The sequence below is a fragment of the Podarcis filfolensis genome (assembly GCF_964270895.1).
Source record: "Podarcis filfolensis genome assembly, chromosome: 6".
NCBI classification, from domain to species: Eukaryota; Metazoa; Chordata; class Lepidosauria; order Squamata; family Lacertidae; genus Podarcis; species Podarcis filfolensis.
In genome coordinates this window covers 84773664-84787809 of record NC_139609.1, presented here as the reverse complement: position 1 = coordinate 84787809, position 14146 = coordinate 84773664, and the positions used below count along the sequence as shown (strand labels likewise).

Below are 14146 nucleotides of genomic sequence, written 5' to 3'. Positions count from 1 at the left end.
GTGTGTGTGTGTGTGTGTGTGTGTTCACATTTAAATAGAATTGCAATACATCTTACCATGAATTGGATGGGTTAAAAAGAGGATTTGACAAAACTCACGGGGGCGAAAGCTCTGAACACTAGGTTCTTGGTGGGAAGAATGCTGCTGAACTCGGGTCCTGTTTGTTGGCTTCCTACAGGCGTCTAGCTGGCTACTGTGAGAACAGGATACTGTGTAGATGGGCCACTGGCCTGATTCAGTGTGGGTCTCTTGTATGTTCTTACCACAGCGGGAGGCAGGTCACAGAGCAGGCGACCGGTTGCCTGCTAAGTTAGTTGCCCAGGTGCCCAGGTACTAACTATTTATGGGCAAGTTCAAAGCCCTTTGTGCTCCCTTCTGTTTTTTTTTTTGGGGGGGGTTCTTTAAAATGCAACATGGACTGAGCAGATAGAGGATGACTTCAAATGGAGAATAGTCCTCTGTGAAGGAAGGCACATGGCTGCCCTGGTCTGAGCTGCTACCAGACAGTTGACAGTACCAGGCCAGGCAGACGAATGTTACGACCTTCTAAAAGGCAGCTTCCTATGTCAATTTAGCTGTGGGATATTTGTTTTCTGGGAATAGCTGGGAGGAAACTGGTGAGGCCATTTCACTTTGAATAAAAATGTGCTTGCATTGTGCATAGCTCATTTAATCTTCAAAGGCTTTAATAATGAATCTTCCCAGCCCTGCCCGTAAATTGGTGTTGCTGCTTTAGCAGACGAGAAAGTTGGCAGGAGAGTACGATAAGAAGTTTTCCCGTGGGTACATGCGAGTGGTACAATCGAGAGTTGCATCCTGAAAGTTCTTTGAGCAATACGTCCTGAGTCAAATTAAAGAATGGGGTGAGGGAAGCTGAGCAGGGGAAGGGAGGCAGCTATTCTGAAGCCTAACGTGTTTTTCCTCTTCATGCCATCTGCATGTACATGCAAATGGTTGCATCATTTTTTAAAAAATGATTACCTTGTTTAATGATGATCTGATGCCGCATGGATAAGGTTGCATCCTTGCCCTTGAGAAGAGTCCTGTTGGATTGTACCCAAAGGCCTATCTGGTGCAGGATTAGCCAACCAGAAACCTATAGGTTGCCCAGAGGCAGGAGCATGACTGCACAGTAGCACTGGTTTCCTTGCTGCCTTTGAACTTGGAGGCAGCATGTAGGTAGACCTTGCGACTGGGAGTCATGAATTGCATTACCCCCCCCAGACTTGTCTTATTCCCTTAGATGGTTTCAAAGTTGGTGACCACCTCTTGTTACTTCATGTTGCCTATTCCAGAGTCACTGTCACACATGAAACCTGCCCTACTTCTAAAGGTAAAGGGACCCCTGACCATTTGGTCCAGTCGTGGCCGACTCTGGGGTTGTAGCGCTCATCTCACTTTATTGGCTGAGGGAGCCGGCATACAGCTTCCGGGTCATGTGGTGAACCAGAGCAGCGCATGGAAACGCTGTTTACCTTCCCGCCGGAGCGGTACCTATTTATCTACTTGCACTTTGGCGTGCTTTCAAACTGCTAGGTTGGCAGGAGCAGGGACAGAGCAATGAGAGCTCACCCCATCATGAGGATTGAAACCACTGACCTTCTGATCGGCAAGTCCTAGGCTCTGTGGTTTAACCCACAGCACCACCCGCGTCCCACCCTACTTCTAGAAATGTGCAATTAAAAGATGGGAATATGTCTACTTTTCTGTTGTTGTTTTCCCCTGTTATCTGGGGCAACAGGGTGATCAGTTTTGAAGCCAACAAAAAACTATTAGCAATTTGATCTAGTTCCCGTTTGGCTGCAGTTTGATATAGGGCTCTTCCCCTGCTCCCCCTCAGCGTTAAGGAGCACGGTGGGCATTTACAGGAAACAGAAAAGCTGTTCATCTTCAGTTGGTCTTCCATCTCTGCACAATGCAGGTTACTCATGTTCCAAGTTGAGGTGGAGAGACCGGCTCATCCATGTACACTTCTTTTTTTTTTTTAAGATATGTATTGGAGTTTTACAAAGACATGAATTTAAAAGATCATATAAAAAGAAAGAAATACAATAAAAGAAACATAGAAAAATACATAAAATAAGAAAAGGAAAATAAAAACAAATCCATTTTTGTAACCCTGACTCGTTATCTTATTTCCTTGGCCTCCTCACACCTCCCCTTTTTGTATTCCCATTTAAATAATCAAGTCAGCAAATCCTTACCCTCTTTCATTTATCTTAACTCCATCCATGTACACTTCTGCCTCTATGGTGAGACTAGATCATTCCCTTATTAGGTTGGTTTTTTTTTTTAATGCCACCATTCCTAGAAACAGGAGTAAGGCTTTGGAAGCGTTTCTAGCAACTACGATTCAGAAGCAAACCGTCTCCGACAGTGGAGCTAGAACCTAGCCATTAGTGGCTTGGTTTGAGGGCAACCCGTCTGATAGACTTCAAACAAGAACAGTAATTTATAATCACACCTTTGAAAGTACTGTTGAAAGTGGCACTGGGATGAGGGAAGGTCGGAGATCTCAGTGACGATGCCCAGGCAATGACCTGGTGGTGCCAGAGACTCGCAGCCCCATTTCAGACACCGCTCCACAGCTGTGGCTGAGGTTGTGTCGGGGTGGATGGGAAGAGAGGTATATCAGCCCAGCAACAAAGCTCTGTGGTTAGAATGTGTAAACTTCATCAAGCACAGCTTGGAGGAAGAACAGTTGCATTCTCCGTAACAAACAAGTAACAAGTACACCCAGTTAATGGGAAAAGACTGCCAGGAATGGCGCAGCCATAGACCTCTGACCTTTTGCTTTTTAAGTCTAATTTTGCACATCCATGGATGAAGGAAGCACATGTTGGCCATTTTCTTTCCCTTTGTTTTTGTCATGCGAGCCATTGCGGCCTTTTAGGCTGTTCTGCATTTGCCGCTGTTTTTAATTCAGTTTAATGGCATGATATTTTGTTGGGTTTTATGATTTAACTGTTAGCTGCCTTGGTGGGACGGGCGGGGAGGGCAGTCCATTTTTGCAGTGGAAAGGCTGATTAGAAATATTTTAATAAAGAAAATAAAACGTTTGGGTTTTTTTTTCTTTTTGCAAATGCAGAGCAAACAAAAGGTGGTGGTGATTTGCGGGGTGGGGGACAGTGAAAATGCAAACCAGTTACTATGGGAGGGAGAAAGTGATATTTAATGTATGTAGGGGTGCAACATGGGGGGAAGGGCTGTAGCTCAGTAGCAGAGCATCACTTTTGGGTACAGAAGGTCCCAGGGTCAATTGCTCACATTTCCAACTGGGGCTGGGAGAGACCCCTGCCTGAAACCCTGGAGAGGTGCTGCCAGTCAGTGTAGACAATACTAAACTAGATGGAGCCATGGGCTGACTGTGTGTATAAGGCAGCTTCCTATGTTCCTATGAAGGTTCTCAGGAGCAGACTGCACAAGCAAGAGGCAGAAACAACAAGATCCATGAAATGATAAGAAGCAAACTGTAAGGGTTGTAACTGAGAGATGTTGGTGCCATCCCATGGCATGTTTACATAATGGTTAATTTAGCCTTGAATAAATGAGTCCGGCTAACTCTTCATTAGAGAGTCTGATGCTCGCGATAAGCTTTTATTCTGTGCAAGTATCCTTTGCAGAGGATGGGAACTAGACAGCCACAGAGCCAACGTCAGATGATTCAAAGGTATTACTAAGATCTGTAATGTGCCCTTCAAGTTTACCACCGCTGATGGGTGACTCAAATATTATAGGGCCATTGGGCGCAACGGACCCCGGTGCATGATTCACAGAGGTCATGCAGCTGCCCATGGCAGCCCTCCTAAAAGACAGGCTCATTAGGCATATATTTCTGTTTGTTCTTAGCACTTGCTTCCTTACCTCAGTCTGCTGTCTAGAGCTTGCTTCCTTGCCTCTTCAGTAACTCCATGATCTTTGTAAAGGTGTTTGGACAGCAGGTGGATGTCTGTGTCAGTAAGTAATTCTTATTCAGATGCACCTGGAGCCATTAATGTGCATGTGGATGAAACTAATGAGCAAACTCTTTTTTTAAATTTTTTAAAAAATAATATTTATTAAAGTTTTGAAGGTTACAAAAAGAAAGAATAGAAAACACCATATTAAACAAAAACAAAACAACACATCACAATAATGAAAAAAAAGAAAGAGAAAGAAGAAGAAAACATAAAGAAAAAACACAATTAAAAAACACAACAAACCTTCCCATAACTTATCTTTCATTCACTTGTTTCCTTGACCTCCTCACACCTCCCTTTTTTGTATTCTAGTTCGATTAGCTATTTCAGCAAATCCTTTCCATCTTTTCCAATTTTCCTTATCTTAATATAATGTAACTTTACTTTCCCTCTTTTCACCAATTAACAGTCTATTTTTTCTTAATCCCTTATAACATTTCTGCTAAAACCACATAATTTCATTCCAACATCCTTCTAACATTCCTTAATTTTACAATGTTTCTGTAAATAAACTTTAAATTTCTTCCAATCTTCTTCCACCGCCTCTTCTCCCTGGTCTCAGATTCTGCCAGTCATTTCCGCCAGTTCCATGTAGTCCATCACCTTCATCTGCCATTCTTCCCGGGTGGGTAAATCTTGTGTCTTCCAGTACTTTGCAATAAGTATTCTTGCTGCTGTGAAACTAATGAGCAAACTCAGTCCAGACAGGCTGGAAGTGCTGATGGTCCTTGAGTCATTTGACTTCAGAGGCTGTGCTTGGCCTGCTCTTGATGGGGTTGCGTTCAATTTCACAGCCCAGGAGAGCTGTTTAGGTGCAGCCGTGGGGCATCTGTGCCCAGATGTGCTTTTTCTCAACTCTTGGTTGGTGCTCCAGCTTTGCCCCCTCCTGGGTAAAAGCAACCTAGTCATACATTGATACCTGTGCCTTGGCAAAATAATAATAATAATAATAATAATAATAATAATAATAATAATTTATATCCCGCCTTCCCCAGCCAAAGCCGGGCTCAAGAGCGGCTAACAACAGTAAAATAATACAGCATTCTAAAATCAATTCATTATAAAATCAGTTCAAATCAAATTAATGGCAACCATTGGGCTAGAGTTCTGTGAAGAATTACTAAAGGAGGGGGTCAGGCTGTGTCTTGGCCAAAGGCCTGGTGGAACAGCTCTGTCTTGCAGGCCCTGCGGAAAGATGTCAAGTCCCGCAGGGCCCTAGTCTCTTATGACAGAGCGTTTCACCAGATCGGAGCCACAGCCGAAAAAGCCGTGGCTCTGGTTGAGGCCAGCCTAACCTCTCTGTGGCCCAGGACCTCCAAGGTGTTTTGTTTGAAGACCGTAAGGTCCTCCATGGGTCATACCATCTAAATTGGATTCCTTTGTTTGGGTGTCTGCTCATGTGAAAAGGTGGGGAGCTTCCCTCTGTTTCACTATGCCTGTTGCTCTCAGTGAGAGCCTGTTGGATTAAGCCAATGGCCCATTTAGCCCAGCACCAGATGCCAGTGGAAAACCCACAAGCTGGACACAAGCTCAGGAGCCCTCCATCCTCCTGTGGTTTCCTGCAGCTGGTATTCAGAAGCACTACTGCCTCCAACTGTGGGGAGCAGAGTGGAGACATCAAGTAGCCTTTGACAGGCCTCTCCTCCATGAACTGGTCCAGTCCTCTTTTAAAGCCATCTAGGTTGGTGGAGAAATTTGAAGTGGGCAACTTCTTCTAATCACCCTCCAGGGTTCTAAATCATGTGGGGAGCCTCTACAAGTTGAGCATAAGACTGCCTATGGGTGGTAGACCGGTTGTTAACTATATTCCCATGTACTGAATGTATCTTACTGGTGCTTAAAGAGATGTGCCGACTTCTATGCAGGCTGGAGAGCAGCGTCTCCATTGTCCTAGGCACTTTTTGGGACAGGGAATTTCATTGATGCGAGCAGTTTCTGAGCTCTGGGAGCAGCATTGCACCTAAGGTTTCACATTAAAACTGCCACTGCCTCCCCACTTCCAGCCACTCTCTGGCTACTGGAGAAGGGACCCTCATATTATGGGGGCAGGCAGGGGAAGTATGGCTTTGGGTTTTTTGCAGTCTTAGATGAGGACTAGACCATGTGAAAAATGAATATAAGGTTTTAACTGCAGTTCATTCTTTTTCAGCTTTGTATTCTTGTTATTAAAAAAGCACCCCCAGAAATTCCATTGTAGTGCCTATAACCTAGGTTTAAGGTGCCATTTAGCTCCTAGCTTTCATATCTCAGTTTCTTAACACTGCTGGAGAGCTGGAGTGCACACTCCTCGTACAGCCAGCATGTCTGTACACCAGACGTGCACCCTCTTAAATATTTTTTCTGCAAGAGTAGTGGGTCTCTATACTGTTGGTAGAATCCCTACCCAACCATACCCTACTGTGCCCTCCCCCATTGTCTGTGTCCACATTCAGACATATACCACTCTGCTCATATAGAAGAAGGATGCTTTATGGTTCGCCCAAAAAGTACGGGTGCCATTAAGTGTGTGTTTTGTTTTTGCAGTGGAGCATGACAAGGAGTTCTATCACCAGCGCAGCCATCGCCGCGAGTTCCGGTTTGACCTCTCCAGAATCCCTGAGGGTGAAACAGTGACTGCTGCTGAGTTTCGGATTTACAAGGACTATATCCGAGAACGCTTTGATAATGAAACATTCCAGATCAGTGTCTACCAGGTCCTCCAGGAACACCCAGGAAGGTGAGTGACTGAGGAAAGACCCCAGCCTGAGCTGGGTGTGTGTGTGTGTGTGTGTGTGTGTGTGTGTGTGTGTGTGTGTGAAAAGACAAGAGCCAATAATTGCGCGAGTGGCTGGAACAATTGTGTGGCATCTCATCCCATCATTCTCATATCTGAATGTGTAAACTCAACCTTTTCAGACTGTCATTGTTCGAGAAGATGCAAAGCAATTTGAAAGCTCTGTCTGTGATGGTTGTTGATCCACAATGGCTGTTTCACACATGCAAACTATCCCTTAAGGTGGCAGCTGAGAAGCACACATAGGGTGAACTCAGCCTTGGTCTAAGAATCAAGGACTGACATATTTCGATGTATGTTGTGCCAGTTTGTGGACCTGGCAGAAAGATTAGAATAGAAAGATTTTGATTATTTGAAATGTGAAGAGAGAAATATAACATGCAGAGGAATTCCTGGGCTAGCCTATGCAAAAAAACCCGACCAGGACATTAACTGAGGGCCACTGGAAATGCAAGAGAACTGGCCTTCCCTGCTGCCCTGAGGTGTGAACAGAGATGGGAGATTTGGAAGGTTGCTAGGGTAACTGGGTGTGAGCTGACAGGAAAAGAGTGTTTTTAACTAGGTGTGCTGGGAAGAAGAAGGGAGAAAAAAGAGAAAGAGAGATCCATCTTGGGCAGGCTGGCTGAAGGTAGGCTGGGAGAGATGCCTTGGACTCGAGTGACCAGTAAGACTGATGAGTGGCTCTGTTTTCATAGGTGTCTGGCTTGACCCAACTGCACAGACACTGCTGTTATATCTTATAGCTGAGCACTCAAAGAGGGCTTATTAGGCCAGATACTAGAGAGACCCTCCTCGAGACCTGGTTCACCCAAAGCCTTTTCATGCACACATTTGCACCAGGCTTGGTTGGAGGCTCGGAAAGCACGGGCTGGATCCTGACTCCAATCTTGCCAGTTGCCCGACGCTGCTCAGCATTAGTTGCGAAACGGGACGAGGAACCTTCCTTCCCCTTTGACTTAATGTGACTTTCGTACGGCGTAACTGATTGATTGGCATGCCCTTTGATTTTATTTTGCATTGCGCCTTCTGCATTTAGGAAACCGGATGAATAACAAATTGAGTTTGGTTGGTGTTTTTCTTGACGAGAAAGGATGATGGAAGAAGTGAGTTGTTTAGCTTGGAAGGAGTTTCGTGATCGCGGATGCTCGTCTTCCAGCACTCGGTCCCACTCTTTGGAGGCTAGAGCAGGGAGCGCTAATCCATTATTGCTGTAGAGTAAAATTATTGGTCACCAGGGTAGGAAAGTTCCAAAAGTGTGTGCAAATGGTAAGGAGGACTCTCTTTGATCTCTCTCACTGAGGGTTTCCCCCTCCAGGCCTGCTGTTTGCCCAGGACTATAACTAACTACAGGAAAACAAACGCATTATACAATTTCCCAGGCTGACTCACGGCGTGCAGTAACATGCGTCATGTCGGCATGGGAGCTTTTCTTTCTTAAAGGCTGGAATTTTTTCCCCTGTGTAGGTTTAATAATAAAAGCAGTAGCTTTCAAGAAGTGGCTGCTTTTCTCCCCGTTTCTCTCCACCCGCCCTTTAAACTTTCGTGAATCGTGGTTTGTGGGTGAAGGAGATGAGTCAAGCAGTAAAGGAAGCATGAGAGCCTTTCACCTCTGGAAATTCCACATCAGATGCTGGTCTTTGAGTCCAAGAGCAATGCTTTCTCATCCCTGCTTCCTGTGGGAGTCCTTCGGTCAGATGTTGGTTATGACTTGAAAGCCCCAGGATGCGTTTCAGTGGCAGAAACCTGGCGAACGAGTTGTGTGGTCTCCTTGATGCAAACCAGTAGAGGGAGGCCTCAAAAGCATTGTCTGTTTCCCAGGCTGGCCTTTTATAAGGGGGAAAGGGAACTCTGGGGCCTGGACTTACAAAGTGTGTCTCAAGCAACCTCAAAAGGTGCCTTATAGCGACGGGTCAAGCTGTTTTTCCAATCAGCCCAATGCTATCTGCTCTTGAGCCCTATTAACCCCTAGGATCTTTCTTGATTGCAAGTCTTTCCCATCAACAATTATATTTTATTTATAAAAATATTTTATTTATAAAGATATTTAAACTGCCAACCTAGCAGTTCGAAAACACGTCAAAGTGCAAGTAGATAAATAGGTACCGCTCCGGCGGGAAGGTAAACGGCGTTTCTGTGCGCTGCTCTGGTTTGCCAGAAGCGGCTTAGTCATGCTGGCCACATGACCCGGAAGCTGTACGCCGGCTCCCTCAGCCAATAAAGCAAGATGAGCGCCGCAACCCCAGAGTCGGTCACGACTGGACCTAATGGTCAGGGATCCCTTTACCTTTATATCATAAAAAACTCAAAGCTGTTTGCAGCAGTATCTATATATATATAATAAAAACACATAAAAATTATAATCAGAGATCACCAACTAACTATTCCTCTGCATAGCTCAGTTGGTTAGATCATGGTACTGATAACATCAAGGTCGCAGGTTTGATCCCCATATGGGACAGTTGCATATTCTTGCATTGCAGGGGGTTGGGCTAGATGATCCTTAGGGTCCCTTCCAGCTCTACAATTCTAAGATTCTAGGAATGCTCTCCTTCTCTCTATTCTTCTGCAGGTCTTTATATTCTTCTGTTTGTTCCTTGCTAGTTCAGCACCATATCTCTTCCTCTCTTGCATTTTCATGCTTTTTAATCTTCTGCCACTTTATGGGACTTTGCCAATTATTTTTTGTTTGTGTTATTCCGCTTCTTTCTCTTAAATGCTTTGAAACTCATTTATTTCATTTTGTGCATTTTGGCTTGCTGATTTCTAATTCTGCTCCACCTCCACCTCCTTCAGTTTAACTTTTAAAGCCCTCTGCAGGTGTTCTGATGAAACATCAATGTGATTTTTCTGGGGTTGTAGAGCATGCAGGGAACCTCCACAAGTGCAGGGGGATATCCCTGCTCCATGCAATCATCCTGCAACTCATGGAGAATGATGGACAGGATCATGCAAATGTGTGTGGAGCTAACACAATCACACCCTCCTTTTATGTGATTATTTATTTAATGGTTTTGTTCATTTATTTGTTGCCTGTCTGGCCTTTACCATAAGGTTCCAGGGTATTGGGGTGAGCAACAGTTTCAAAATATAATATTTAAAAAGTTAAAAGCGTATGATGCGTCCTCAGGAGTAGCGGATGGCAACGGTGGGACAGCAGTGCTCACTTGACCTCCTCACAGCCGTGTTGCTCCTGCTGATTACTGAGAAAGTGAAGGCGAGGAGGGTAAGGAGACTGGCACAGTGCAAACACTGTCAGCGGAGTAAAACTAGGGCTCCTACTAGTGTGTTTGCACCGTGCTAACCTTACCCCTCTCCTTCCTGGGGCTCCTTCCTGAAGCAATGCTGACCTGCCATGCAGTCTGCTATTGGTCCTAAAATATGTATCTCAAGTATCGTAGATCAGATGCACAGTTTTTACTAAGTTGAAATCTTGGTCTGTTGGGCAGGTTCTGTTTTTGTTCAGAGCCTAATTTTTCATTCAGTTTTTAGGCATTTCACAAACAAGAGGTACACATTTAAATAGTTAAATAATTAAACCATTAAATAAGAGGTATACATTTATAACTCTTTTCAGATAGTTATTGTTATGTACTGAAGTTCTCACCCTGGGCCAGCAGGGGGATACTGTAGGTAGTTATGCAAATGAAGGATCGAAAGTGACGTTCAGTGATTGGATAGTTTTAGAAAGTTGTTACAGTACCGTGGTGCTGGAGCTCTATATAAGCAGGTTGGCTGAACCCTTCAGCCCAGTTCTATTCTGGGCCTGTGAATAAACAAGAGCTGTTTGAAGAATCGCTGTGTCGTCTGATATGTCTACCCACTATTTAACAGTTATTGTCTCCTAAAGTGGCTCACCACATTTACTACTACGACTACTACTACCACCACTATTATTATTATTATTATTATTATTATTATTATTATTTATTAATTTACCAGCCCTTCACCCAAAGGTCCCAGGGTGGGTAACATAATATTAAAACACAATAGCAAAAACAGTTCAAAACAACTTAACAGTCACAAAAATAAGATGGGTCCTGAAAATAGACACCTCTTGACAAAAGCCAGGGCAAAGAGGTGCGTCTTCAGCATACACCAGAAGCTATATAGTGATATAGCTATAATGAAAAAGAGTCCTGCCATCAGGTTTACAAACTAAACAGGCAAAACCCACAATGGAAAAGGAAAGTCGGGAAGAAGGTAGAGGAGGGAGATTCAGCTCTTTGAAGCTGGAACAAAGTGATGAGCTACAAACATTTATATTCATTCAGGCTGATTGCCCCTTGTGGGTTGTTCTTGCCTGAGTAGCAGTTGGTCCCATGATTCAGGAAAGGGTAAGATCGGCCCAGTATACCTGAAGGAGAGTCTCCACCCCCATTGTTCATCTTGGACACTGAGGTCCAGCTCCGAGGGCCTTCTGGCAGTTCCCTCACTGTGAGAAGTGAGGTTACAGGGAACCAGGCAGAGGGCCTTCTCGGTAGTGGCACCCACCCTGTGGAACGCCCTCCCATCAGATGTCAAGGAAATAAACAACTACCTGACTTTTAGAAAACATCTGAAGGCAGCCCTGTTCAGGGAAGTTTTTAATGTTTGATGTTTTATCATGTTTTTAATATTCGGTTGGGAGCCGCCCAGAGAGGCTGAGGAGACCTGGCCAGATGGGCAGGATAAATATTATTATTAGTGAGGTCTTGTTTCTTTGGCTGGTGCATGGGGCCAGAGTGTCCTTTCTCGTTGCTTCTTCAGTCCCCTAGCAACTGGCATTTGGAGCAGAGTTATTTCTGGCAGGGGGCATGGAAGCGACACACGGGAACAGGATGGGGGGGTTCCCCCTTGCCACAATGTTATCCCAGAAAGACAGGGAGTGCCACCATCCAATGGCCTATTGGTAGAGCATCTTCTTTGCATGTAGAAGGTCCCAGGCTCAAACCCCAGCAGCTCCAGGTAGGGCTGGGAGAGTCCTGGGTCTGAAAACTTGGGGAGCTGCTGCCAGTCAGGGGTCCAACAGCTTCCTGGGTTCCTAAAGCTGTCTCATGAACACACAGCTGGTCTCATCTTTGCCTCTGTTGGAATGATCGCAAAGTAATTAGTTACACAAATATCTATGCAAAGTGTGCACAAGATGTTTGGCAAGATGATACATGAGAGTCAGCAAAACAGACCGAAATTGAAGGTGCCGTGTTTGCATATCCAATTACCAAGCTTGCACAAACAGCCACAATATCTAGGCTAGTAGTATAAACATAGATGTTGTGGTTGTTTGTGCAAGATTGGCATATATTAGCTCTAAGAGCAGTATATTTATATGGAACCTTTTATAGTTGGACCAGACGTCTGAAAGTAAGTGCATGTGGTTGTGTGTTCACAGGTTGCATTGTTGCTCTGCCTCTCCCGTTCAGCCCCTGAGATGCTCAGTTTATTAGCAGGGGTGACGTCTCTCCTCTATATCATCCTATGTTTACTTGTCTTTGCAAATGCAATCCTATAAATGGCATAAGTTGCAATTCAACGCCGAACGTGTTTTATTTCTCATGATCATATTGCAATATCACAGTGTGCGTGTTTGCGAGACGGGAAAAGCTCTTGTAGGAACCATAGATAAAAGAATGAAGAAATACCACCTTCTGGTAACATTTCCCCATAAAAAAGGATTGTATATTATGATTACATATTATGATGTTTTCATTTATGCATTGCTTCTTATGAAGCATCTCAAAGCAGTTTCCCAACACAATAAAACATATATAAAAATTGTGTACAGTGGTACCTCGGGTTAAGTACTTAATTAGTTCCGGAGGTCCGTTCTTAACCTGAAACTGTTCTTAACGTGAAGCACCACTTTAGCTAATGGGGCCTCCCACTGCCGCTGCGCCGCTGGAGCACAATTTCTGTTCTCATCCAGAAGCAAAGTTCTTAACCCGATGTAATGGTTATAAGGGGTTGCTCGTGCGTAAGTTGCCGCCACTCCTGGCTAGGTTGCCTGGTTAAACCTTTTCTGTCTGGACAGCCCTTCACTTCGTGGCTGTTCAGTCGCTAGCAGAATCCGTCAGTGGGCGTTTCTTGAACCTCTTCCAGCAAAGAAGTTCCTTGACGCCAAGTCTACGCCTACTCTCCCTGCGCGGAAGTCTTCTGTGCAGGGTGGGTGTGGGCAGCGGAGGACCTGTGCTCTCCCCGCTGGTCTCCGTCGAGGAGTCCTGGAGCTCTCTCGCCGATTCCCCCATCTGCCCCCCTTTATCCCTGGTGTTACGCTGATTTCCTTCCCCAGCCGATGAGCTGTCTCTCTCTCTCTTCTGGGCCCTTCTCCAGCATAGCTTGGGAGCCTTGCCTCCGCCTCTGGCTCCGATGGCAGTTCCCTGACACCCGAGGTACTATTTCTGGGTTAGCGGAGTCTGTAACCTGAAGTGTATGTAACTTGAAGTATATGTAACCTGAAGCGTATGTAACCCGAGGTACCACTGTATATAAAAAAATTAAAAAGAATTGCACATATTTAAAAACAGTTAAAACAATTAGAGGCAACAACTGATTTATGCTCATGCATGTGCGCATCGCAGCAACCTGGAAGTGGCCAGAAAAACTGGAATAGGAGGGGCAGAACAGGCTTATGTGCACTCTGTTATCATGTGCAGTGACCCAGAATGCAGGCCCCACACACAATTGGGGGTTGCCTGTGCATATAGATATAGATAGATATAATTTCACATCTCCTACAGATTCTAACTAGAATATGCTGCATTTACTTGACTCTAACGTTCCCCTTTTTTGGACAAATTTTGTTGCGAAAATTAAGATGCGCATTAGATTCAGTGGCACATTTACATTCACCAGCAAATACTTTTTTGGGTTTCGAGGTTCTGAAAATTGAGGTGCACGTTAGACTCAATGGTGCATTAGACTCGAGTAAATACGGTCCTTCTCTAACTGTTGAAAAAGGAAGGTCTTCAACAGATGCCATAAGGCAATAGAGATGTTGCCTTTCTGAGATGTAACATGAGGGAGTTTCAAACGGGTGGTACTGCCACACTGATGGCCCGATTCCGACATCATGTGGAACGGACCTCCTGGTAAGATAGCACCTTCCAGATGCCCTTTCTTGCAGACTGTAGCGATTGGCTCAGCATACAAGGGGTGAGATGGTCCTTTATGCTGATGCATAAATTGAGCAACGATTCACACGTGCGCGGACATCACTTGATAACTTTCAGATGAGCTCCCTCCTTTCTTAGTTGTGAAGTATTGTCTTCTGAAGGCAAATGTTGGTTGATATGAAACCTCTGTTTGCAGTATTTGTTCTGTGGAATGCGACAGAACAACATGCAACAGGATGTCACTGAAACCTTAAAATTACAAAGCGTCCTGAAGTAGGGCTGGGTTTGAAGACTGCTTGGAAGCCATTCTTTATTTGGGGGCACAC

At 44.8% G+C, this 14146-nt stretch overlaps 1 protein-coding gene across 2 annotated transcripts in view; it reads left to right on the top strand.

Moving 5' to 3' along the window:
• BMP7 (bone morphogenetic protein 7) overlaps positions 1–14146 on the top strand; it is a 79484-nt gene that overhangs the window by 49306 nt on the left and 16032 nt on the right. For both annotated transcript variants that reach the window (XM_083618894.1, XM_083618893.1), the window contains exon 2: positions 6483–6675. In XM_083618894.1, the coding sequence (XP_083475020.1) occupies positions 6483–6675 (193 nt within the window). The remainder of the gene's footprint in view (positions 1–6482; positions 6676–14146) is intronic.